This window comes from Platalea leucorodia, assembly GCF_965183815.1.
Source record: "Platalea leucorodia genome assembly, chromosome: 5".
NCBI classification, from domain to species: Eukaryota; Metazoa; Chordata; class Aves; order Pelecaniformes; family Threskiornithidae; genus Platalea; species Platalea leucorodia.
Window position 1 is genome coordinate 48,229,572 of NC_138827.1, and position 25,583 is coordinate 48,255,154.

The 25,583-nt window shown below is 62.0% G+C and overlaps 2 protein-coding genes across 2 annotated transcripts; both read right to left on the bottom strand.

Annotated features, from left to right (window-relative positions):
* Positions 1–158: 158 nt before the first annotated feature.
* Positions 159–17,680, bottom strand: DDR2 (discoidin domain receptor tyrosine kinase 2). Its single transcript, XM_082313713.1, has 17 exons — positions 17,610–17,680; positions 10,786–10,877; positions 8,757–8,859; positions 8,402–8,633; positions 8,168–8,315; positions 7,889–7,994; positions 7,302–7,485; positions 6,987–7,230; positions 6,803–6,865; positions 6,507–6,637; positions 5,775–5,985; positions 5,049–5,272; positions 4,784–4,920; positions 4,176–4,367; positions 3,796–4,030; positions 3,114–3,263; positions 159–2,638 (listed from the first exon to the last, which is right to left on the bottom strand). The coding sequence occupies exons 2-17, from the start codon at positions 10,865–10,867 to the stop codon at positions 2,501–2,503; spliced, it is 2,580 nt and encodes an 859-aa protein (XP_082169839.1). The 5' UTR covers positions 10,868–10,877; positions 17,610–17,680; the 3' UTR covers positions 159–2,500.
* UAP1 (UDP-N-acetylglucosamine pyrophosphorylase 1) lies at positions 17,154–24,958 on the bottom strand. Its single transcript, XM_082313714.1, has 9 exons — positions 24,693–24,958; positions 24,400–24,604; positions 23,556–23,731; positions 23,104–23,276; positions 21,705–21,898; positions 21,167–21,310; positions 20,549–20,737; positions 17,965–18,031; positions 17,154–17,707 (listed from the first exon to the last, which is right to left on the bottom strand). Exons 1-9 carry the CDS (start codon positions 24,850–24,852, stop codon positions 17,615–17,617), a joined length of 1,401 nt encoding a protein of 466 aa, XP_082169840.1. The 5' UTR covers positions 24,853–24,958; the 3' UTR covers positions 17,154–17,614.
* Between the last annotated feature and the right edge of the window lie 625 nt (positions 24,959–25,583).

Sequence of the window (25,583 nt, forward strand, 5' to 3'; positions counted from 1 at the left end):
TGCCCTTGCCCTTGCCCTTGCCCTTGCCCTTGCCCTTGCCCTTGCCCTTGCCCTTGCCGTGCCCTGCCGTGCCTTACCTTGCGTGCCTTACCTTGCCGTGCCCTGCCGTGCCGGCCCGGCAAAGGCAAGCCCCTCGTGCTCGGCAGCTGCAGCAGGCAGGCTTTCCGCAGGCAGCCGTGGCACGCTCTGCCCTCCGGTCCTTTGCCACGGAGAGACGCTTCGCAGCCCATCAGAAAGGCCGCCAGGTCACTGTTTGCCGGTGCTGCTGTGGCAGAGAGGTGTGGGTGCGCAGGGCCCACTGGAGATCTCGGGTGCAGCCCTGCTCCTGGCAGGGCCGGTGTCACGGCTGGAGCAGGGGACGCACACACCAGTCCCCCGCACCTCCCCGGGCGGTGGGGCTGCTCCCCTGGCACCCTAACATGCTATTTCGCCCATGGCTGTGCAGCCCCGCGTGCAGGGCGCCCAGGCACAGAGCCCAGGGGCTCGCGCCGGCAGCGGCTGCAGTGCCTGCGGGGCAGACGTGCCCCTACCCAGCTGGGCACTCCCAGCTCCCGGCTCGCTGAGGCAGGGCTGGGAGAGGCCCCGACGCACCCAGGGCAGGGAGAGGGCATCCGAGGGCAGAGGCAGACGGGTACCAATTACGCAGCATGAACAAAGCCTGTCCCCACTCCGGGTTCAGCTGCACAGCGCCATGTGGCCACAGGCTACACGTGCAGCAGGGATGAGACCTCACCTGCCACAGCCAGCGGGACCATGTGTGCGAAGACCAGCCAGCCCCGCCACTGAGCACAGACCTCTATCCCTGCCCTCACCTCTCCCAGGCCCACTGTCCCGCCTCAGTCCCCGCCTGTGGGCATCTCCTGACATGGATGCTGAGCCTCAGAGCACCCTCCCTGTCACCCAGGGAGATGGGCAACTGGTGCGGGTCAACCAGCAGGTCTCTTGAGCATCCTTCTCTTACACTGTTACCTGTGTGCACTCCCCCAAGCTCTCCCCACACAGCATTTCGGGGCACACAGCGCAGCCCCAGAGCCCCCTGGCAGGCGGGTACCGGCCGGGCTCCCGGGGGTGCCCACGGAGGAGGTGAGCTGCCTTCTGAACTGCCGCAAGGAAACCATGCAACCAGAGTCACATAGCAAGTGTCTCTTCAGCGGGTTTGCCCCTATATATAGGTGCATCTACTGAATATATACATGCCTTAGCAATAGTATACTGGAAACTGTGCCACGCGTGACTTGATGGTGCTGAACTAATGCGCACAAAAGTATGGAGGGGTCCAGGTACCCTCTAAGTACAAAGTTCCTCCTGTCCAGCCGCAGGAGGATCTGATTTTGGGGCATGACAGGTAACCTGCCAGGGCTCCTGGGGGGCACGTGGCTTTGGGACCTGCCCAGTTCTGTCACGGAGCTGCCGGATCCAGGAGGATGGACCGCTGCCAGACTGCTGTGGGGTGCTCAGGGTGGCAGAGTCCAGCCCCAGCTGCAATCCCTGGGCCGAGAGCCAGGGAGAGCTGTGGTGCCTGCTGCTCCATGCCCACGGGCTGTTGCAGGCTTGGGCACCTGGCAGCAGACGTCGAAAGCTCTGCTGTGCACCTTCCTCTCGTGGCAGGTGAAGATGCAGGTTAAACCTGGGAGAGGAGGACTTGGAGATTTCCCCTTGCAGGTGAAAGGTGCTAACATCCCGCCGCCAGCTGCCACGCGGCACCCACGGGGCATCCAAAATGCATTTCTTGGGCAGTTGAGCAGCTCTGGAGTGGCTGCTGTCGGTGAGAGGAGGTCCCCTCGGCAGGCCTCTCGCCGGGGCTGGCATGCCCGCTCCTCCCCGGCTGACACAGAGGAGCTGCGGCTGAGCATGCCGCCCGCCCCGGCAGCTGGGCGAGCAGCCGGGAGTGCAGTCAGGCTTCTCCCTGTGCAACTGGGGTCTGGCCAGCAGGAATGGGGCTTCCTGCCCCTCCATGCGGCATGTCCAAAGCCCAAAATGTCTGGAGAGTTTTTGGTTTTGCCCTGTGATTGCACAGCCCGCTGTGAGCTAGTGGCAACTCCTGGCTCCTCCTTGAGCAGGTAGCAGCTGCCAGATGGTCCTTGCTCCAGCAGGCACGCACCCGCACGCACCCCTTCCCCAGGCGCCGGCCCCACACACGGGCCAGGAGCTTCCTCACGGAGAAAGTCCAGTTGACATTCCTCCCCTCCAACTCAGGGAGAGAAGCCGCTCTGTCCTGGTCATCGTCACCAAGAACACACTGCGTCAATAAATAACCTTCATCTCAGCCCGTGTCGCTCCGGGGCTTGGGTCAGCAAGCGAGCAGGAGGTCCAAGTCGTCCCATGCCGTGGCTCCCCTTGCTGCCTTTGGGGTTTTTCCTCTGAGGCTTCACTGTACAATGAGAACAAGACCAGCTGCCCGGGTTTTATTGCTAAGTCCAAGTGAAGTGGCTTCAGTTTGCATATGGGGCTCCTCTGGGGATGGGGTGGGATGGGGACCGGGCTAGGGGGGAGCAAAGGGTCATTCTTCACTGGCTGACTCCTGGAGAAGGCGATGGATGTCCTGGAAGGAGGGACGATCTTTAGTGTCCCGTCTCCAGCAGCTGAGCATTAGCTTATAGACTGAGTCAGGGCAAAGTGCAGGCTGGGGAAGGTAGGTCTTCAAAACAAAAGGCAAAGATGACAAAGGGAGAGAGTTACTGCCACAGAAACCAAACAGCAAACTGCTCCTGGGGAGCACCATTTCTCCATGCACCAGGGCGGGGAGCTGTGCTGCTGTGTGTGCAGGGGCAAGGGGACCCCCAGACGGCACGGCGGTGGGGCTGGGGACACCTGCTCATGTCTCCCAGCCTGGCTAAATGCCAGAGAGGGGACAGCAGGCAAGCAGTGCTTTGGGCTGTGTAAAGTACAGGATTTGCTGTGCCAGGTCCTCCACTAGGACTCCTTCGCAGAGGAGTTCCTGCCCCGTAACTCCCCCATAGCCAAGCTCTCTATCTGGTCACCTTAAAGGCTTTTCCCAGGTCCCTCAGTGTTCCAGGCTCAGCACTGCCTGTCCTGTCCCATCCCATCCCATCCCATCCCATCCCATCCCATCCCGTCCCGTCCCGTCCCGTCCCGTCCCGTCCCATCCCTACCTGCCGGCCCTGGTCCCGGAAAAACTCGCCGGTGTTTTCGATGACCTGTTCGTCGGACAGCTGGGAGTAGGGCTGCTCCCGGCAGAGCGTGAAGGTCTCCCACAGCGTCACGCCGAACGCCCATACGTCACTGGCCGTCGTGAACTTGCCCTGGCCAGAGGGAGCAGAGCAAGGTCGGGCATGGACATTACCCCAGCCTGCTCCATAAGCCCTATGTGCTCAGGGTTCAAAACCTCCCTCTGGATGCTTCAGCTTCTAGATCTGGGCCCAGAGGGGAGCTTGGTCCTGCAGACCTGCTCTCTGCCCAGGGCCAGAGGCTGGTGAGCTCTGGGTCTGGCTTGCAGTGACTGGTCTGAGAGCTTGGGCCTGGTAAGGACCCAACTCCCTGCAAAGATAAAAAGTAACCCTGCTCCCTCTTCCAGGTCTGACCATGGCCAGGAGAAAATGTCAAGCATCCTGCTCAAAGGCTGAGCACCGGGACACCAAAGAGCACCATAGTCCCCCCCATCCCGACTCAAAAAGCTGCTACCACTCCTGCTTTCTGCGTGCTTCACCCCAAAGCTGGGCTCCAGGGAGGAGAGGCTTCCCTGTCCCTTCTGCACCCCCCAGCCCGAGGAAAAGAGGCTGTGAGCAGCCCCAGGGCCGTGTCAGTGTCCATCAGAGGACCCCAGCCCCCGCGTACCAGTAGGATGCTCTCCCAGGACATCCAGCGGATGGGGAGCACCGCCCGCCCCTGGATGCGGTAGTAGTCCCCACTGTAGAGATTCCTGCTCATGCCGAAGTCAGCTATCTTGATGGTGTACTGCTTCCCCACCAGGCAGTTGCGTGTGGCCAGGTCTCGGTGCACGAAGTTGAGGGAGGAGAGGTACTTCATGCCAGAGGCGATCTGGGTGGCCATGAACCGCAGGTCACTGTAGCTGCCAGGGGGGACAAGGGAGGACTGAGGCGCTGGGCGGGATGGCAGCCGGGGAGTACACAGCCCCGAGCAGCGCACCCCACAGCCAGGCAGGGTGCCTAAAGCAGGCAGCCCTGCCCACCCCTGCCTGTCCCGGGCAGTGCTACCTGACGGTGGGCGAGTGGCCGTCGGGGGGACTGCCTGTCTGCTGGCGGGACAGGAACTGGTTGAGGTCTCCGTTCTCCATGTACTCGGTGATCATGCACAGTGGGTCGTCTGTGATACACACCGCCAGCAGCCGGATGATGTTGGGGTCCTTCAGCCGCGACATAATCTTGATTTCCTTCAGAAAATCATTCCTTTCCGGAACAGAAACCACACGGATTGGATAGACAGACCCAGAGGGGCACGGAGGTGTGCACAGACCGGCCCAGCGTGCCACCCACCCGCCTGAGCCTCGCAGGGAACCATGGGTCCCCTCCACTGGGACTGGGGACCATGAGGGGGAGCTCGGGGCTGATCCGCGCATGGCTGTGGGGTGGACTCGGCTGGTAGATGGGGTGCTGGAGAGCTGGTTAGGACCAGCAAGGACCAAGAGTCCTGAATTGTGGCAGCCCAGCATCTCCAGACAGCTCGGACACGTGTGGTCCGCGCGGCTGCACCGAGCGCCTGGCCGCCTGAGGCAGGGCATGCTTTCCAAGCGTCCCGGCTCTCCTGGTGGGGCTCTGTGCAGGGAGGAGTGATGCCAGGGCACGTGCACCCCCCGGCCCTGTACCTGGCATTCTTGTTGGCATCTGCTCGCAGCATCTTCACAGCCACCAGCACGGGGCGGTTGGAGCTGGCATCCAAGCCCTCCAGGGCAAAGTCCTTGCCCGTGAACTTCTCCATCCCCTCCACTTCACAGAGGTGAACCTGGAGGCAGGCAATGGGCAGCCCTTACCTCTGCTGACCGACAGCCTCCCCCGGCCCCCGCGAACGAGGAAGAGCCTTGCCCAAGCCCTGCCTGAGCCCTGCTCAGAGCAGATCCAGCTCCCACTCACCTCCCCAAACTGGCCTTCCCCCAGCTTCTCCTTGAAGGTCAGCAGCTTCCTGGGGAACTCCTCGACGGCCACATCCTTGCCCGAGAGCAGGTCCATGGTGAGGGCTGGCACTGAGTACGTGTTCCCGCCCGTCACGCCCTGCAAGTTCACGATGTCGGCCTCAGCGTAGTGGGGGACACCCTCGGGGACGCTGGCCTGGGACGGCTTCACGGGGCCGCTGCAGCCTGCAGGGGAGACAGAGGGGACAGTCCTGCTGTGGGTGTCCTGCCCTGCACCCTCCGCTCCCCAGTGCCTGCTCGCACTCCAGTCACTTGCTTCTCTGTCCCCATCCTCTCCAGAGCCCCCACGCTGCCCCAGCACAGCTGGGCTCCTGCAGACACCGCAGACTGCTGCGCTCCTTCCCCATCACCAACAAATGCATTGACCCAGCCCCAAGCACCAGATGAGCAGGGATCAGCGCCCGACCTCCGGATCACCAAGGAAAAGACACTGAGCATCCCAAGGACGGTGGTGGGGACACAGCTCGGCCCAGTGTGGACACCAGTGATTGCTCTTGGTCACAGGCTTTGTGTGACCTTGGAGCGGGATGTGCAGGAGCTCGTGCAACGTCCCCCCCACCCCTCTGTGCCAAAATGTTTGGAGCTAGGCCAAAAGCTGGGGCTGGGACTGTGTTGGGCTCGGTGCATGGTGGCTGGCTCTCAGCACGCAGGGTGTCCCGGCTCTCACCCGTGTCCTCCTCCCCCGGGGTGAACTCGGGCAGCTTGCGGATCAGGCGGGAGGGCTCCTGGTAGTCAGGTCCCAGGGGGAATATGCGGTCGTAGGTGGAGCTGGACTCCTGCTCGCTGGAGGAGGAGGAGCGGTTGTGGTTGAACATGCTGGATTCACTGGGCAGGGAGAGGCTGACGGTCATTTCGTCATCCAGCATCCTCCGCGATGCCTGCAAGATGGGGGCAAGGAGGGAGAGAGCTGGGACAGGGGGTCTCCACAGCACTGGCCAGAGGGGGTCTCCTGTGCTCCATGGCACTGTGGCCATGCTCAGCCCTGAGCCCCCTCTCTGGTGCCCTGTCCCAGGGCTGCAGCACCCACCTGGGGACGACATTTATCCTCATGTACCCCCCCTTCTACTGTCTGCCTCTATGGAGAAGAGCTTGGCTCCATCACCTCTGTGACTGCCCTCAGTTAGCCGGGGGCTGCAGTGAGACTCCCTTGGGCTCCTCTTCCCCAGCCCAGCTTCAGGACAGAGGGATGGACAAGCAGGCAGGTCCCAAAGTCACCGCCCTGCTCAGCTAAATGCCCTTGCTTGGAAGCTGAGTGCAAATCACAACCTTCCCGAGGAGGGGAAGGGAGCATCAGCCCGCACACAGACTCTGCTTTCCCTGTGCTGAGCTCCCAGGAGAACCTGCCTGGGACAAGCCCACCACCCTGGGGCACCTCGCCAGCCTCCCCGCCCTTGCCCACCTTCTCCAGCATCTTCTGCCAGAATTGCCGCCACAGTATGATGACGATGATGGCCACCAGGATGAAGATGATCGCCACCAGGCACCCGATCAGGATGCGTGTGTTGCTGTCATCTACCTTGAGTGTGGGGTCTGGCAGGAGGAGAGGACACCAAGAACCGGTTACACCAGCGCAAGGGGAGAGCCCATGCCCCTTTCCTCCATTGGATGGGGCAGAGCCTCCCCAGAGCATCACCCCACGGGGAGGTGACCACAGCCCCTGCCCAGCTCAGGGCGATGTGCTTTTCAGTGCCTTACCATAAGTGGTGGGGACCACAGGCACCTCCGGGGGGGCCACGGAGTTGTTGTACATGGCTGCGTCTGGCAAGGGAGAAGAGGAGAGCATCGGCGAGGCAGGCACGGGTGCCCCACAGCCCCACTCCGTCCTCAACCCGCTTCCCCAGGAGGGTCTGGTCCCCACAAGGCTCAGGGTGGTGGGTACCTGACTGGAAGGTGATCTCGCTGAACATCATCCAGGAATCGGCAAAGTAGTACTGGCACTTGATGGCGCTGGCCATGCGGTGGAGCAGGGGCACGGTGACGAAGCGGGCGCTGGGGTTCACGTCGTCCAGCACCAGCACTGAGGAGACAGCGCTGGGCTCCCACTCGCTGGCGTCGGCACGGAAGTAGCACTGCACCTCCTTGAAGATCTTCACCCCTTTGGCGAACATGTTGTTGCAGTGGACCTGTGGGGCAGCCCGTCAGCGCGGCCATGGCGGGGGACAGGGATGAGGGACAGGGCGGGGGGCGCACGGACCTTCATGGCGGTGAAGTTCCTGATGCGGTCGAACTCGAAGGTGATCTCCACGTAGCCACCGGTGGTGCTCTCGTTGCGCCAGCCCACATAGTCGTAGCCCGGCCAGACGTGGTACTCGTGGGTCTGCGTGAAGTCGTCCAGCCCTGACACCCCGTCCGTCAGCTGGCCCAGGCCCTCCGTCATGCTGGCACGTGCAAGGGGGGAAAGGGAGCGTGACTCTAGCCAACCCCACAAACCTGCCAGTGCCCAGCACTGCCCTCCCCCAGCTCCTTGCAGCCCCTGGGAAATTTGGGGAGGGGTTTTTTTGTGCTTCTTGAGGTTGTCCCTGGAAAAGGCTGCAGGATGCTGACCATGCGGTGCAATTAGCAAAAATCCAAAAGAAGGCTGGGGGTGCTGCCTCCATCATGCTGTTCCCATCACCATGTGAAGCCTCCCAGAGCTGGCCATGTGCCCTGCTTCAGGGGCACCCCAAGTATTTGCTCTGCTGAGGATCAGCATGCCAGCCTGGAAACGTAGGGAAGAAACACCCCCATCCCCTCCTGCCCGGTGCAGCACCCACCGCGTGCGGAAGCCCCCCCAGTCCTCACCTGTACCCGAACGCCCCATCGTACACTGAGTCATTCAGGTAGATGACAGTGCCCCCAGGAAGGACGAGCTGCTGCCCGGCTGGCGCGTTGTAGGACACCAGCCCATCTGTGGGGAGCAGAGGGTGAGCAGCTGCCCGTGCTGGACACCCCACTGCCAGTGGGCCCTGCCAGCCCCAGGGTGCTGCCAGCCCCCAGTGGGACAGACAGCCCCCAGAGGACAGACAGTCCCACACCCGGGCTCTGGGGACATGGGGAAGGGTGCAGGATCACGCCACCCACCCAGCCAGACGCAGCCGTACAGCTCCACGCGCAGGCAGACGTTCATGGAGTGGTCGGTGACGGGGATGAAGCGGACGAAGCGGGCGATGAGGGGCGGCTCCAGGTCCTTGAGAACAATGTCGTAAGGGTTGGTGTTTCCATCCAGCACCTGGGGAGAAGAGAGAAGCGTGGTGGGGACGGGAGAGTGCAGCCCCCCCCCCCGCCCCCTGGCGCAGCCCCTTCCCACCGCCTCACCTGCTTCCTGTGCCGGTTCCTCCAGGAGATCCAGCGGGTGCCGTCCCGGCTGTAGGTGATCTTATACATGGGGGCAAACTCGTTGCCGTGGCCCCCAGCGTGGCGCCCCTGGGTGCCCACCAGCGTGATGAAGTGCAAGGCACGCAGGTCGATCTGCAGGAACTCCTTCAGGTCGTCAGGCTCCACCGGGATCTCGGGGCACCAGGCGCCATCGCCGTCCTCCGAGTCCAGCCTGTGAACACACAGCGGAGGAGCCACTTGCAGGTGGCCGAAACAGGCCCTGTGCTCCCCCTTCTGCCCCTCCGTGGCAGCCCAGACCCTGCTGTGGCTGTCACAGGAGGGTCCCCGCACTCACCGTCCATACTTGGCGGCTGTGGACTCAGACCACTGGCTGGAGGCCGAGATGTCCTCATCGGGGATGTGCCCGCCTGACATTCCCAAGGGGTACCGGCACACCGCTGCAACGAGACCAGCAGGGTGCTCAACGGGCATCCTTCCTCACCTCCCCGGCTGAGACACGTGCCGAAATACAGCATGGCACTGCCGGGGCTGGGGCATATCCACAGCACCGTGGATGCTGCAGCCTGGGCAGCTCAGGCGCAGCACTCTCTGTCACTCCAGCTTACGGAGGGGGCATAAAGCATGGCAGGACAGTCCTGCACAGGCAGACACCTGCCTGGGCAAATGCAGCCACTGGCCAGAGATGGATGCCAGCCCAGCTCAAAGCAAAGCTGAGACCAAAGAGAGCCAGCACTCCAAGGGCTGCTGGACACACCTGGTCCCTATCCCCAGAGATCCCTTCGGCCTTGCTGGCAAGCATTTCAGCTGCGGTAGAGGGAGAGCCCATGGGCTGGCACTGCTGTCCCCACGGTCCCTGTTCTGGGGCCACCCAGAGGGCTCGCTCCAGAGGCCGCTTGACCAAAAAACCCACCCACAGCAACCTGTTCTCAGCCATGCCGCCCCGCTGCTCCCCCCACCTGCATGGGGGAACAAGTGACAAAGGCGGGCGCTCGCCCTCCCCACTGGGCCCGCGGCTCCCATCACCAGCCCTGCTCCTGCCCCGACTGCAAGTGGAAAAGTACCCGGGGTGGCAGGCGGGCTGCATCCCCGAGCGGCAGCCGGCTCCCCCGGCACTGCATCCACACCGCTTCCCAGGACTTATTTTTTCACGCCTGGCTGCCAAGAGAGCTGCTGAAAGGCCGGCTTGTTTGGCCGTGTTTACTGTCTGGCTGCCGGCTCCAGCCCACAGCGCTCCCTCCGCACACCACCCCGAGCAAACACCCTCACCGAGGCGGCAGGGCCCGGGTGAGGATGCAGTGCTGGGGCCGCCTCCTGCCCCCACGGGCTCCGGCTCGCCCGGTGCTGCGCCGGCAAGCAGCCCGTGTCCCAGTGTGCGGTGCTGCCCGGCAGCTGGCTCCCGTCCCTGGGTCCCTGCACCACAGGGACCACCTCCTGCATCTGACAGAGGGATGGGCCCATCTTCAACATGAGCATTGGCACAGTGGGGAGCATCTCTTCCTGTCTCCAGCTCTCCCACTTGTGATGCTCTGCAGAGTGCAGCTCCCACTGAATTCCCATTTAATTCTTGCCGAACATGGAGCCAGCCCAGCTCCTTCGCCTTAGGTAATAACCATGCTGGCCAGGCAAAGCCAAAACTGCCAGCCCTGGATGGCTGCAGAAGAAACAGGATTGCTTCCCTGAGACCCAGCAAACTCTTCCTATGGATGGAAGAAGCCTTTGAATGGACTTGTTACAGGGATGCCCCAGGGAATCCCTGCTGTGCCGAAGAAGCCTGGGCTCTGTGTCCATCCCTGCAGCGCAGGAAGGGGGCTGAGCCCTGCAGAAACAACCATTTGAACGCACTTCTCTCGCTGACGTCCGGTGCAGTGTTGTGGTTTCTGAGCAGAAGCCAGACACCTAGTCAAGCCACTTTACTAAAGCCAACCTTGGTTTGCTGCAAAACCGCCAAAGAAAGCACATCCCAGCGGCAGCAAACAATACCCCGGTGCCTTGCCTTCTGCACGCTGCAGCTTCAAAACTGAAAGGGCTCAATGAGCCCCCAGTGGAGAAGGGCCCAACTCGGAGCCTGGGGCTCCAGCTGCTGCACTTTGCCCGTACCCCAACACCCTGCCAGCCCACCGGTGCCAGGACAGGTGCCCATGGCACGCAGAGGGTGCTTCTGGGTCACCGTCGGTGGCTGAGCCATGTGAAGGCCAGCAGAGTGTTGAGGGGTTGAGGGGCCATCACACACTTCTCCCAGAACCGTAAAAATCCTGGAGATGGTGGAGATGATGTGAGCCCGAGCTCAGAGGTCCTGGCAGGAGCACAGCCCAGGGGAACACACCTCGCAGCTCTTGCAGCTGCCTGGTCCCCGTCTCACTTACCTGGGTTGACCTGGGCTCTCGCACCCCGTGGGATGTGCAGCAGCAGCAGCAGCAGCAGGGCTGGTCTGGGGGGAGCCAGCATGTCGGCAGTCCTGTGGAGACAGAGCCGGGACTTGTCATGCCGAGGCAGCTGCGCTGCGCAGGAATGCCAGTCCTGCTTGGGGCGGCCAGCTGAGGATGGGAGGGCTTCCTCCACACGAGACCCTGTGTCCCCACCTCAGCCTCGGAGGAGGAGCAGAGCCCCAAGCCTCACGTCTGTGATGGTGGTCGAAGGGGTCCCGGTGTCCTATCCCCTCTGCCACCACCCCCCCAGGAGCCACAGCATCGTGGTGCCATGCTGACACAGCCTCGGCACAGGCAGGTAACACAGCCCTGCCGCATCCCTGGAGCCGGCCACATGAAATGGCCACGGGACCCAGGCGAACATCCCAGGGCTCTGCTCGGGGCCGGCGCCGTCAGACTCCACCGATGGACAGAAAGGCTCCGGCTGGGCCACCCACCCTCGGATGGCTTTGAAAGCAAAACGTTGCACAACCCCATCATATAACAAAATAATAGCACATTGTACACGTGGTTTCCCTGCCTTCTGGCTAGGCAGAGATAATAGCAGATAATTGCCTGAGATTTACGGCATATTTATTGTGACAGTTCTCCACGGCAGAGCGGATCTCGGGGGCATGGGTGACGCAGAAAAGTGTGACAGAGGGCACGGGAGCCAGCTTGCACTCGCTGCCTCCTGGGGAGTGTGGGATGGGGCTGGAGGGGACCTGGGGGTCCTGGCAACGGGGCTTGGGCTGCAGCAAGGGGAGCAAAAGGGCTGGTGCTGGCGAGGCTCCTGAGAGCAGGGTGCAGCCCATGGCGCAAGGGGATCCTCCAGCCCTGGGACATGCCTGCCCTCTGAGTCAGTGCTGCCACCACGGCCACTTCGCAGGGCAGTGGCCATCACCCTGGCTAGCCCTCAGCTGCCAGGAGCCCCCAGAGCCCGAGCAGCTCCTGCTGCACCCATGCACCTCTGGGGAAGCGCCACAGGGCATGGCACCAGGCCGGGGGATGCACCGGGGACGCCAGCGCCGAGTGGTGAAACCCAGCATCCCCTAAATGTCACCAGCCTCACCACAGGTTTCCCCTCCCCTTATTTGCCAAGGGGACATTTGTCCTCCTGGGACAGCCCTCCACACGAGCACTGGATGCAGATTAGTCTGCTTTTTATTAAAAAAGACTATTTTAACCTAGTTTACGTGCACATTAACCTTTGCAGGAACAACTTACTAACCTGGGGGCTAGAGGGACCATAGCTCCTGGCCAAGTGGGACCTGGCTGTACTTGAGGTAAATCCCAGCTGAGTCCTGCTGTACCAGTGATGGCTGGGCTGGGCTGGGCTGGCAGGTCCTCGAGCTGGCCCAACACCAATGACCCCGCAGGTGAGTGCCTGGTCGTGTCCCTGCACCCACCTCATGTGGGGACCCACACCCTCATCCCCACTGCCAAGAGAAAGCCCAAATCCACCCTGAACGAGCTGCCACATGGTGGATGCCCCCATCCTGCAGCACCCAGCTGGGTGGTGCTGGATACGGCCCTGCTCGCTGGCCAAACCAGGGCTTGGCACGGCAGGAGCGAGGCAGGCTTGCTGTGACCGTGCAAGCACCCAAGGGGAGTGCAAAGCCCCGGGAGGTGCCACCCGCACCCTGCTAGAGGCTCGCTGCACCCAGCAGCGCTGCTGGATTCCCCGGGTGTCTCTGCTAAACACCATGAGCTCTGCAGGAGGTACAAATAAACACCTGGACTTAGGTTGACTTTTACCCCTTTTTTTCTAATTTTTTTTTGAAAAGCACATATATGGTTGCTTTTTTTTCTGTTGCCAGCTGGGAAAGTTTAGTTAGTTGCAACTAACTCAGCTGCAACTGGGAATTTCAACTGCATCGCTGAGAGGCACACACAAGGCTCCTGTGTTTGATGATGGCCAGTTCCCCCAACATTAAAAATCTCAATTTCCTTCTGCATTCCAAAAAACATCCAAGGATATTTTTTCCCACTATTCTTTCAGGCTGAGTAAACTCTTGAAGCATCAGGATACCAGATGCTGTAATCTCCTGCAGGGAATGCATTTACATTTAGTCTAATATAGGGAAATTATCCCCACGCAGCCATTGTGAAGTGCTCATCGCTCCTCGGGGCAGCAGGGCTGGGGGACAGCGGGGAGAGGGTGACTCAGGCACCGAGGCTGGGGGCTAAGGGACGCGTGGTCAAACTGGCCCAGCAGTATTGGCAACCCAGCTGGAAATCATTTTTGTTCCACCAGCCCTGCAAAAGAGATGGCTTTGCAAAGTTTTGTCTGAAAATGTTTGCCGAAAATTTTCAATCACTGGAAATTTTTAGTGCAGAGAGTTTTTGGAGCTCCTCCCTGGCGTCTCCTGATCTTGGGAGCCTCCCTCGGCCGTTGCCTTTTTTTTTTCTTCCCCCCTTTTTATTTTCCCCCCTTCTTATTCTACTGAAATCACCAGGGAAAATTAGCGGGGAAAAAAAAATTAAATCCACATTTGTTTAGAGACAAATCCCACCCAAGCTGCAATCCCTCTCGCCCCCAGCCTGTGCCTGCTGGTGAAGTCCCCAGCTCGCTTCCCAGGTCTATGGGGAGGGGACTGGGCAGCAGCAGCACGCACCCCCCTGTGCACGCCAAGTCCTGGACATGGGTCTCCCAGGGCTCCCATTGCAGAGCCCCCATCCTCACATGGGACTGGAAGCTCCACTCCTGCTGCGGTGGCGAGTGGGTGGGACGCACCAAGGCCACGCTGGAGGGAATGTCCCCGAGCAGTGAGAAGCTCCCTGTGACCCTGGACCGTGACCCATGGCACACGGTGTTTCAGTGAGGGGGTTCGGGACCCCTGCCCCAGCTGGCACTACAGCCCCCAGCATGCCGTGCCACCGGCGCAGCCTCGGCCGGAGCACAGTGCAGCATGCCGGGACCCATAGTTCCCCTCCCCTCCAAAAATGCCATTTTAGACCTTTGCTGGGTTGGATGCAGCCCCATTTTCTGCAGTGGCAAGCACCTCCCAAGCCACGGGCTGGCCGGCTCAGCCAGGGGCACCACAGCTGTGCAGGGCGCGAGTCGCGGCTGGCACGTCCCCGTGGCTGCCAGCTGCCCCAGAGAGACCTGCCAGCAGCACAGCCCATGGCCGTGGGGCCTGGGCACATGGTCCTGTGGGTGCTGCACCCAGCAAGCACCCCCGCCAACCAAAAACTTGCAGTCCTCCTTCTCCACGACACCGTGCCACGGTGCACGACGTACGGCGTCGCCCCGCCACGGTGCAGGGCTGCACAGCATCGCTCCGCCACAGTGCAGGGCTGGGAAGCCACAAGCAGGTCCCCAGCACCAGGATGGGGGGCAGGATGCTCAGAAGCACCAGACTGGTGGCCGTGTGTCCCCTCCCCAGTGTGATCTGGTGCCTGGCTGGGGGACCCTGGGGACACCAGGGCCTCTCCGGCTGGCCAGCACCGCCGCCGGCTCTGCCAACAGACACACAGGCGGGAACCTAGGAGGGACACCAGGAAGCACTGGCCTGGCACGAGGCACGGGGGGATTGCTGGCAGTGGGGGGCAAAAATGGAGAGAGGGGGCCAAATGTCACCTCCCCAGGTGGGGACGCTGCTCTGCTGCTGCCCCAGCCCCTTCCCGGGTAGACCTGCAGCCTGGCCCCTCTGCCCGGGCTCCGCTGAGGAGCACGGGTGACCCCGCATCCCCCAAAATCCCAAAGCCGGGGGGGTGAATGCCTCCCCACGCACCCAAGAGCGACTCACCAGAGCGAGGAGGCAGTGGCGGGTGGGAGGGCTCCTCGCCCCTCACCCGGGCCGGGGGAGCCAGGCGAGGAGCGAACTTCCCCGGGCTGATGCAAGATGCCTCTGGGAGCGCGTTCACATTCTGCGGATTCCTGGGACCCGGCCAGAAATCCCACAATCCTACATCTTGCACATTTGGTTTCAATTAGGGAGCGGAGAGAGGGAGCCAGTCACCAATCCAGGCTGGCTTTTTGGCGGAGGTTATTTTCCTCGGCCCGAGGGAATGTGTGCAAAGCTATAATTTACAGCAAAACCCATTCATAGCGCAAGAGAAAAAAAAAAAATCCCCGTGGCCGGTGAGGAAACTTAAAGCAATAGGCAGCGCTTTGCTTTCCAGCGCTCACCCCCGTGGCTGCGGGATGGCACGCGGGTCCGGGACCCTCCTCCTGCGCTGTGGGGTGCAGGGGCCAGGCGGGACACCCCCAAAATGCAGGTGGATGGAGGTGTTCCACCCGGCTCCATTGCTGGCTCAGAGGGTCCCACATGGGCTGCCCTGCTCTGGGCCCCTGCTGGGAAGGGTGCCGGGCTCCTGCGCGGGCACGCACGGAAAGGACACCGGCCGGAGAGCCGACCTGCCCCGGCACGTGGCGTACAAGAAGCGCTCTGGCTCCCCAGGCTGCACGCTGCGCTCGTGGTTTTACATCATTTCCAGGCACCAGCTTGGTACTGTGGCCACTGACTACGCAATGCGGCAGGGAAAAAATAATAATAATCGGCTCACATTAATTTTTGCGTAATAGCTAAAAATGCCATTAAAAAAAAACCCAACAATTCTTTTTCAGACTAGTGTTTCAGCTGTATAAAATGCCAGCACCCACACTGCTGTGGGAGGGAAGCGGCACCCCTAGCAGCAGGCCAGCGGCTCCCAAAAAGCGCTCCCATCCCGCAGGACACCCCACAGCCCCAGGGCTGCAGCCTTGCTCCTAAACCAACTTCCTCACCAGAATCCCAGCCTGTCTGTTCTCCAGACAAACAAACCGAGTCACCAGCAAGGAAAGCCATCCACTTCCCATAGCAGGACGCCGGCGACCCTCACCGCTGCCGCCAGAGAGGGGCTGCGGTGCCAGCCCAGCCACGGGTGCAGCGAGAGGAGCGCCCCAGGGCAACACAGGCAAGGCAGAGCACCACAGCTGCCTCCAGGCTGGCAGGCAGGAGCAGGCAGGGAGCAGGATGGTGCGGTGCCTGCTGCAGGGCTCCTCCGCACCATGCCCTGGCGTCCCGCCCTAGATGGGCTGGCAGGGGGATGCCCTCGCCCGCACACAGCCTGCCCTACGTGCACGCCGGCACAAGCGCCAGCCGGCTCCGCTCCGCCCCGCTCGCCTCCTGCTACCTGAAATTGGCGCTCAAATAACTTGGCAGGGACCAGCGCTGCGTCGCTCTATTCCAGGACCCAATGCAAAGGTGTTGGTGTGCAAACAGAGCCAAAAAGCCAAAGTAAACACCTCCCCTCCACCCCTCCCAATGCCCGGGGAGCCAGCCGGAGCAGCTATCCCCCAGGTTCACTGTGCAGCCCCTCGCTCGTGCTCGGCCCTGGTCCTGGGGCCATGTGCATCCCCCCAAGGTGGGCCACGCTGTGCTTCAGCTGCTGCCTGCCCCATACCAAGAAGGAGCAGCTTCAGGGGTGCCCGCCTGCCCTCCGGGGAGCGGAGATGTCCCTTCCCCACGGCAGCTACTCCCAGAGCTGGGCAGAGCCAGCGGGCAGGGGGAGGCAGTGGTGCAGACCACCCGCAGCACAGCACCAGCTCCTCACATCCACTCTGGCCCCCATCCCGGGCCGTCTCCCCCAGGACCCATGGCCACCAGCCTGCCTCGGCCACACGCAGCCTGGCTGGCCCAGGGCAAGCCACCAGCAGCCATGGCACCAGCTGGGACCCCCGCATGGCCCCAGCTTCCCAGGCGCACTGCCTGGAGAGTTGAGTGCTCAGCTGAGCCTGGGGTGCCCAACAGCCACCTTGGCACTCAGGGGACTTGGTGACTTCCCCAGGGGGAGTGGTTTGGGCCCCATTCCCAGCACTGCAAGGGAAAATCTCTCCCCAGGCAGGACTTGGGAGAGACAGAGGAGCCAGCAGAGCACCATCTCCCCTCCCAAAAAGGAGGGAGGGCAGCAGAGCCGCTCTGCCCCAGGGCATGAGGACACCACGCTTTGGGGCAGTGGGCTCTGGCAGGAGCCAAAGAGCCCTCCCTGGAAAAGCAGAGGGCTCACGATGATGCTGGACGGCACCGTGCCAGGCTGGTTTCACCCTGAGCACTCCGGTAGCATTGCACACCCACCCATTCCTACCTGCTCAAGGCTTGCCGCCGCTTGCAGCAATTCAAGAGGAAAGTGCAGCCCTCTGCTTCCTCCAGAAACGCTGCAAACGAGCGCCGTGGGCCAGAGGACCTGCCTGCCACCCCCCAGGCAGCAGCTGCTGCTGCTGCTGAGCTGGGCAGAGCAGGGCATTCGGTGTGACACAGTCAGACCTCTGCTCTATGAGTAGCCTCTGCAGGGAAAGCCACCGTCACTAACACACCACCAGATGACAGACAGGAGGGACTCAGAGTTTAATTGGGTGTTTACAGTTGTGCAACGTACAAAGGATGACCAAAAGGGAGAACATGGGCAATGACAAGGACCCTATTAAAAAAAAATAGTCATGTAGATTTGAGAAAAATAAAAATTCAAGATTAACCCCAGCCCCGTACCATAAAAATCCTCTGCATGTACAATGACTATTACTATATACATGTTTAAAAATAAATGTCCACAGCCTGGAGTGCAAAGAGCAGCACCATAGCTGTGCTTTGTGGCAGGGGAATCCATAAAGTGTTTGGTTTTTAAATTAAAATATAAATAGAAGCGTACAACATGCCAAGAACCGAGTGGGTTACATCCTCCTCTGCACAGGGCCAGAATGAGCAGGATCAGCCCCTACCAGTAACAGCTATAAACCTTCATGTGTCCGAATTCCCAGCCCGCCAGGTGGGATCGGCAGCCCGGCTTGGGCACCGCACCTCTGCTACATCCCGTTCTTCACCAGCTCATGGATCCCATCCTCGTCGATAATCAAAGGCGTGCGAAACTCTCGGTCCTTCACATACTTTTCCAGACCCTAAGGGAGGACGAAGCAGCCCGTTAGGAATGCACCACTTGTCATCTGCTCTGCTGACTTGCTCACAGGTGGCTCTGGTCCCCTCCAGTGCTAGCGGCTTGGGGGACACTGCCTCAAAAAGCTCCACAGTGAATTCAAGTCACGCTTTCGTGGCTTAACCCCCTCCCCGGCCAGGGCTCACAAGCATGTCCCACCAGCCTCCCCACCCGCCTAGTTAATCTGCAAGAGCGCCTGAGCCCTGGAGAGCCAGTACTCACTTCTCCTCCATAGGAGACAAGGGGAGAAATTTCACACTGGATTGGCAGGTCGTTTGCATCCTTCAAGCTGCAGAGAAAAACAAAAAGTCAGGAGGGTTAGCCACATCCCGCCAGGGGACGCAGATGAGGCCCAGAGATCTCACAGATGCCAGCACAGGGGTTCAGCAGCTCTCTGGGGCACCGGTGGCTGCCGGCCCACGCAGACCCCACCAGCGCAGAGCTGCCCTGGGTTAGTCAAGCCTTGCGTGCCCTCCACAGAGGTGCGAGCTAAAGTTTAGATACCAGCAGTGACTGAAAGGGAAGAGAGCTTTAGATGCGGCTTTAATGAGGATCTACAGGCCTTTCCATGTGTGCAACTACAGCAGCGCCTACGCCCCTGGCCTGGACCACAGCCCCGCTATATTTGATGCTGCATGCAAGCTAGTCACCCCTTCCTCCTCCTCCTCCTCCTGCACCCTTGCGGTGATGAGAGATGCACTCACAGCAGCTTCTTGTTCAGCTGGTCACAGGAGGTCTTTTTGTAAACACTCCTTGTTTAAAGCACAACCTGGGGACACAGGATAAGCCTGTCTGCTCCCTCAGAAATACTCCCTGCAGCACTGCCTGCTCCTCCTGCCTTTGCCTCTTAGATCAACTGCCTCAGCTCTTCTGTTCTGCACACGAGCCTGAGCTGGTGAGGGTAACACAGACCCTCGAGGAAGCCTGGCCCTGAGAACAGCCACAGGAGCACTGCTGGGCAGGGGTCTGCCTGGGGTCCCTGGCCCTGCTCCTGTTGCCACCAGCCTTTGCAGGACCCCCCGGATGCTCCCTGGATCCAGCCAGCGTGTATGCCCGGCCAGGGGGTGCAGCCGTGCGGAGCCCATGAGGAACCACAGCAGCACCCCAGGGTGCCCCTTCACACCCGCCCCTTCACACCACCGCAGCCGGACAAGCATCGCAGGACGTCATCCGTGACAGTGCTCCCTTCGCCCAGGTCGAGGCTCGTCCCCGCTGCCACGCACTCGCTCAGACTCTCTTGTCCCAGCTGTGAGTAAACAAAACTCACCCATCCTAACCCAGCCCTTGCACTTGTGTTTGCCTTAGGGTTGGATTCATTTCAAAATAATCGTTAAAAAAAAAATTGCCATTAACTGGCAATGAAGGATAAATGTAGGACAAAGTGCATCCTTTATCCTACATTATACCTAGTGCGATGGCCTAGTTATAAGCCTGAAAGCACTTCGAGTCTTCAATTAAAAAGAGACCCTAGGTGTATCCCACCAGAAAGCACCAGAAGATACAACTTCTCCTTAAGGGGGAGAAAGGTAACAAGCTTGCTTAGTCTGCAAGTCATTTACGCTCACCAGCTCTAAGTGCCAGCAGCACAGATGTGCCCTGTGCCTACAGAAGAACACGCTGCTATTACAGAAGTTGCTTTAACACTTCTGTTAACTTTCCCTTTTACTTCTGTAAACTTTCAAGCGCTGAGCCAGGGGCTTTCCCTGGTGTCATGGTCTGGATCTTCAAAACTCAAGAGCTGAAGTCACACAAAGCACAGCTGACCGCCTACGCTGAGATTTGCACATGCTACATCAAAGCCTGCTTGACATTTACTTAATGTTTTTAATCCTGTTTCAATCTGCCTGGACGCCTGGTGGACACTGGGAGACAGCAGCCGTCTCCAACTACCGGACCAGCCGGGATCAGCCCAGGCTGTGCTACGCTGTGGCGTGACAAACGGGAGCGTCATTGAAGGGACACGCCAGCGTGTTTCCCAACAGCATCCCGCCGGCGGGGTGACCTTTAGGGGCTGCGTGCGCTCAGCAGCAGGCTGCCTGCTGCCCTGCATCGGTACCGATGGCACAAGCCCCTTCCAGTTATCCCCGCCGGCTGCCTCTGCGGAAAGGAGCCCAGGAGGGAGCAGACGCTGCCTACCGCCCGCCACCGTGAGAAGCGGCCTCCGCGGGGTCCTGTAGTGAAACATGCCCCGCGCCCAGCATGCGGCCCCGAGCCCCCCGGCCCCGTTAGTCACTACGGGCGCCTGCTCACCGGCGCGCACCCATCGCAGCGACCGCAGCCTGGCACACTGCTTCGCCTACAGCCCGTTAGTACCTAAGCACAGCCCCGCCACCATGCACGCTGCACGGTATAGTTACTTGTCATTGACATCAGCTGGTGTGGCATCTGACCTTCCGTTTGTGACACTATGTGGGAATAAACAAGCGTTAGCAAGGGTGGGAAAAAACAGAGCAGAACAAGTCTGGGGTTAGCTGTTCTCCGAACGGGGGCGGCGGGAGGTCTCTCGGTCGATGGATGCCATGACCCCAGCCTGGCTGCTGCACAGATCCGCTGGTGTGCTTGGGCTTTAGGGAGCCACCTCCTCCCTGCACAGGCAACCTTGGCTGTGCAATGGAGACCGACAGGGTTTGGTTCACAGGCGTTGAATCAAGAAGGAAAGATCCTGCTGATCAAGCGAGCGCCCTTCCTGTAGCCACCACCTGGCCCGCACCCGGCACTGCCTCATGGACCACCCAGGAGAAGGGACTGCCCAGTGCTTTATACCCAGCCCAAAAAGGATGGAGGAGCACCAGGAGCGGCAACTCACCGAGGGATGGCGGGGATACGTGTGCCATTTTCGTCCACGAAGTGCCCCCCCGCATTGAGAACCCAGCAGTGGTGCAGGGACATCAAGGCATGTCGGGCTGTGGTGGGGTTGTCCTTGCCGTTCTGGCTGTCCGCATTCTTCAGGGGAGAAAACTCATCCTCACGCAGCACCTCGTACACCACAAACTTCCTGGCGGGGAACAGGGTGCGGGAGGGTCAGGTTTGGGAAACGTGGCTGCTCCCTGTCACTTTGGCTTCTCCCCTGCCAGGGTGGCTGAGCCAGGGCCGCAGCCACCCCACAGCCCACACGCAGGGGCTCTCCTCACAGCCACCAAGGAGGGAGGGCAGGACCTGGACTGTAGGGTCAGCAGCTGTTCCTCTGGCCCAGAACAGGGCTCAGCTGAGCAAGAGGTAAGCAGCGCCTGTCCCTCCTGCTGCTCACGTGCCTGCTCATCTCAGGGCACAATTGTCCACTGCTGCTGAACAGCATGGGAGCTGGCATCCTGTCCCAACCCCAGGGCATCACCAGTGAGCACAGCCCTGGCACCCTCGCAAAGGCTCTCAGAGCTGTCCGACAGAGAGCCAGCAGCCTGCTCCCCACAGAGAGAAAAGGGCATACTTGGAAAACTGGAAGATGTCAAAGACAAACTTTTCCATTTTGATCCCATTGGGCTTCTCAGGTTGGATCAGCTGCCCTGTAGCGATGTCCACGTGGGGGATCTTCTTCTCAGCTACGTGGTGCTGCAGCTGCGGTTCATAAGTGCTGCAACAGGCCAAGAAAGAGCTGTCACTCGCCCGAGCAAGGCATGGCTCCAGCCCCCTGGCTCAGATACTGCTGTGGCAGGATGGCCGCTCTGCCCTGACCGCCAGCCGCCCCAAGACAGGTGCTGCTCATCCCCACAGCAGCCAGGAGAGGACGGTCCTGCACACGTGTGCTCTGGCACCAGTAACCAGTGATAGCCGGGGGAAAACCTTATCTCAAGGAAGGGACCATGCAGAGAGGCGGGGGCCAGACCCTGCGGGTCCCATCCCAGCACGCCTGCAAACAGCTGGAGCTCAACCAGTGGAAAGCAAGGTGCAGGTGGCCAGGCAGCTGGCTCTGCTCAGCACCGATGCTCCTCCTCTGGCACACCAGCAGCACTCTGGCAGGCCCTTACTTGACTACGTCTTTGAGGAAGGCAGTGGTGAAGTAGTGATTGGCGATGTTGCCCGCGTTGAAGAGCAGCCGCCCATCTGGGCCCCGTTTCTGGGCAGTGGCCAGGGAGATCTCACTGTACTCCACCACCTGGTAGACGCCGTCCACTCGGCACACCACACCAACTGGCTCCGTGGGGTTGGTCTTCTCCACCACCTGCCCAAGAGAAGCACTGTTACGGAAAGGCCCCCAAAGCCTGACATTTCAATACACCCCGTTGTATCTAGCAGCCCCTGTGGAGGCGTTTTCCTGCACAGAACAGCAGGGTTAAGGCAGAGATAGGGATGCTGGAGCCCTCCCTTCCCAGGTGCCTCTGGTGACAGTGACCGGAGAAGGGTGAGATGGGAGGGCTGGGTGACAGAGTATCAGGCACACCCAGAGGGTGCAGGCAGGATCTGGCACCAAGCCCACATGTGGCTGGCAGAAGGCACGGATATTTTTAGCACCCAGCCTGCACGTGAACAGCCAGCCTGCCACACACAAGCAGGTGGCTGCTGGCTCAGCAGAGCCATCCCCCCACACCTGACCTCCCTCCTCTTCCTCGCACACCACACACCTTCCCCTGGGCCTCCCCAGCAAACCCCTACCCATCGCTGTCACCATGGCAGGGCAGCGTGCAGGCGCACAGGGCTTTTTCCTTTCTGCCTGCTAGGGTTTATTTCTTCCTCTCACTCAGGCCAGAAAGGAGGAACTGCTTTCCCTTTCCCAGCTCACTGTCTGAAAGCTTCAAGGTCAGCAAGCCCTCTCACCTGTTTGCCAAAGCCAAGCCCAATGTAAACACAATCACAGAGCACCTTTGGCTGTTAATCCAGCCTTTAAGTAAAGCTTCGGGCGTGCAACATCCTACCTGTGAGACACGGGGCTGGGCTCAGCGTCAGCAGTCAGCTGCACCCACTGTGTCCTGGTCTGGTGCCCAGGATGTCACAGCCGGGGACAGCTGGCAGCCTGCGGCAGGGATCATGGCTGCCTGTGCTCCCCACAGCTGCCCAGACAGCAGCTTCCCAGCATCTAGGTGGGGACTGGGCACCCCACAGGGCTCCCCAGCTGCTCTCAGCCCCAGGGACTAGGTGACCTGTGAGCCCTGGGGCTCTCGGTGCCAAGTCCCCATACAAGGCAGGAGGGGAGCAGCACCAGGCAGAGGTCAGTGAAGCCCCACATCTCCCGGGATGCTAGACCCGAGGGGCAGGTGGGACTCCGGCAGCACGTGCTACTCCACCAGCAAGCTCCTGGTGTGTAGCTATCCCTCCTGGCTGCAACAAGCCGAAGAAGGAAGGGTGAGGAGTCAAGGAAGCCAGGCAAGGAGCAGGACAGACCCCACACTGCTCTAGGGAAGTGGTGCCTGCCTGTCCCCGAAATCATACCTTGGCCCCACAGTCTGCTTCCTTCTCCAAGCAGAACCCAATGAACCTGGGGTCAGCCACCTTCACCAGGATATTGTCCACGCAGTAGACATGGACACTCTGCACGCCCCTCCGCTCCATGTCATCCACAATGCCATGCGCCCCCAGGGCCCGGTACAGGCCCCCGTTGCCATCTGCAGAGGGAACAAATCACTGGGGCTGCAGCAACACCTGGATGTCCCGTCAGCCACCCACACTCATCCTCCTTCCCCATGGAGACAGGGTGGGGGGTCACTGGCCCGGCCATACCCCACCCTGGTCCTCCCTGCCAAGACAGACACCTCCCAATCTGCGTCACCCCTGGGCCACGTCACACTGAGAGACTGCCCTACGCAGGCTCCAGCTCCAAAAGCTCATCCTCAGCACTGAGTCTCGCCCCTGCGCACCCCTCCCGCCAGCTCCTGGCCACCAACCTGGCGCCATAGCAATCTTGCCCTTCTCCTCCAGCAGGATTTTCCCATCAAACCCCAGGGCAGGCAGCATGCCCTGCTGGAAGAAGATGATGTTTTCCTTCTTCAAGCCAAAATAGCGATGCTTCAGGAAGAACTCCTTGGTGGACTCCATCGTCCGGCCACTTGTCATGATGTACCTGTCGCAGCACAGAAGAGACCGGATGAGCAGAGAGGAGAGGCAGGGTCTTCCACCCCTCATCCCAGACGTGGGGAACCACTTCAGACCCTAACACCCAGGACAGGCTTCTTCCTCCCGCAGATATTTAGAACGATCTGACTTGCTGTGGTCCCACCTCTTTGGCAAGCCAACGAAGGGCTTCACCCCTCCTTGCAACATGCATCTCCAAAACCCTACCACGCCCTGTGCGGCGGAGGGGACAGCCAGCTGCAGCAGCCAGCTCCCGCCACGACGCCAGCCAGACCCCCGCCTGGCGTGGCTGCCGCCCCACGCAGCAGGCTGGCCGCAGGCGACGTGACACGTGTTCCCGAGGGCCGCGGGGTTGGGACCTGCCAGTGCCACCCTCTGGGCCTTGACCCACGAACCCCAGGAGGCTATGCCCAAAGCAACGGCACTGGTGTCAGGAGGGTCTATGCCAACCCACGGGCCCTCAGGCTGCCAAGGGGGCCTACACCAACCCACGGGTCCTTGGCCTGCTGACGCCAACGGGGCCCCGCCAACGCGAACCCGCAGGACCTTGACCCCCCAACACCAAGGGGGCCCTGGCAGCGCCACCCCACGAGCCCTGTCCCACCGAGGCCACCCCGGGGGGCTCCGACCCACCGGGGCCCAGGGCAGGGCGCTCACCAGGGGATGTGGCAGGGGGTGCCGTGCTGCTCCTCCGCCAGCTGCTGCAGCCGCCGCAGGCGCTGGGCCTGGAGGTGGAAGAGGGTCTTGCGGGAGGGCAGCCCCACGTCGCACATGCCCTTGGGGTAGGGGACGCCCAGGCGGGTGCCCTGCCCGCCGGCCAGCAGCAGCGCGGCCACCCGGCTCCCCGCGATCTCCGCCAGCCCTGCGCCCGGGAGAGCACACACGCGTGGGGCCCGCCGCGCCGGCACCGCGCCGGCACCGCGCCGGGCCCCGCCGCCCCCCGCACCTACCGCGGCTCTCCCAGCGCGGCAGCAGCCCGCGGTCGCGGCAGGCGCTGCCCAGCACGTCCCGCGGCACCGGCTCCATCCGCGCGTCCAGCCCCGCCGCCCCGCCGCCGCCGCCGTCCCCGCGGGCGCGGCGGAAGAAGCGGTTGATCTCCGCCACGTCCATGTCGCGCAGCTCCGCCGCCAGCGCCCGGCGGGCCGCGCCGCCCAGCTCGGGCCAGAAGTGCAGCACATGGCCCTGCCCGCCCGCCGCCAGCCGCTGCCCCAGCGCCGCCGCCTCCTCCTCGGCCGCGTCCCCCCCCGCCGCCGCCGGCGCCGCCACCGCCTCCATCCCGCCCGCCGTCGCAGGGCCGCCGCGCCCCCGCCGCCCCTTTATAGCCCCCCGCCGCCGCGGGGCCGCCAATGGCAGGCGGCGGCGGCACGTCCCGCGCCCTCACTGGCTGCGGGGGGCGCAGCGTCACCGCGGCAGTTGCGCTCCGCCACACGTGGTGCCCGCCGCCCGCCCAATGGGCGCCGGAGGGGGGCGCGTGGCAGCCCACCCCCCCCTCGCGGCGCCGCCAATCGGAGCGGCCCCTTGCGGCGGCGGAGGCGCGCGCGCGGGTGACTGCCATGGCAACGCCCGCCACGTCAGCGCGCGGCCCCGCCAGCGGCGGAGGCGGGGAGTGGCCCCGGTCCCCCGGGAAGGGGCGGCCCCGGTCCCGTCTAGGCGGGGCGGGCAGCGGGGCTTCCCGCAAGAGCCCCGCCCCTTCCAGCCGCTTCTCCCGCGCCGGGCCCACGCGTGAAGTGGGAGCCGCGGCCGCCCTCTGCCCCCGGGCAGGGGCGCGGGGCCGCGGCCTCCGCGCGGGTGGGGCGGGCAGCAGCCCCCCCGCTCCTCCGGCAGCAGGGGAAAAAAACCCA

Coding starts and splice junctions, on each gene's coding strand:
- DDR2 (XM_082313713.1), bottom strand. CDS start 10,867: ATGCTGGCTCCCCCCAGACCAGCCCTGCTGCTGCTGCTGCTGCTGCAC. Junction 7,231..7,301: donor GGAACTTCACCGCCATGAAG/GTCCGTGCGCCC, acceptor GCTGCCCCACAG/GTCCACTGCAACAACATGTT. Junction 5,273..5,774: donor CCCGGGGGAGGAGGACACGG/GTGAGAGCCGGG, acceptor TCTCCCCTGCAG/GCTGCAGCGGCCCCGTGAAG.
- UAP1 (XM_082313714.1), bottom strand. CDS start 24,852: ATGGACGTGGCGGAGATCAACCGCTTCTTCCGCCGCGCCCGCGGGGAC. Junction 23,277..23,555: donor CAAGATTGCTATGGCGCCAG/GTTGGTGGCCAG, acceptor TTCCCTCTGCAG/ATGGCAACGGGGGCCTGTAC. Junction 21,899..23,103: donor AAGCAGACTGTGGGGCCAAG/GTATGATTTCGG, acceptor TCTCTTGGGCAG/GTGGTGGAGAAGACCAACCC.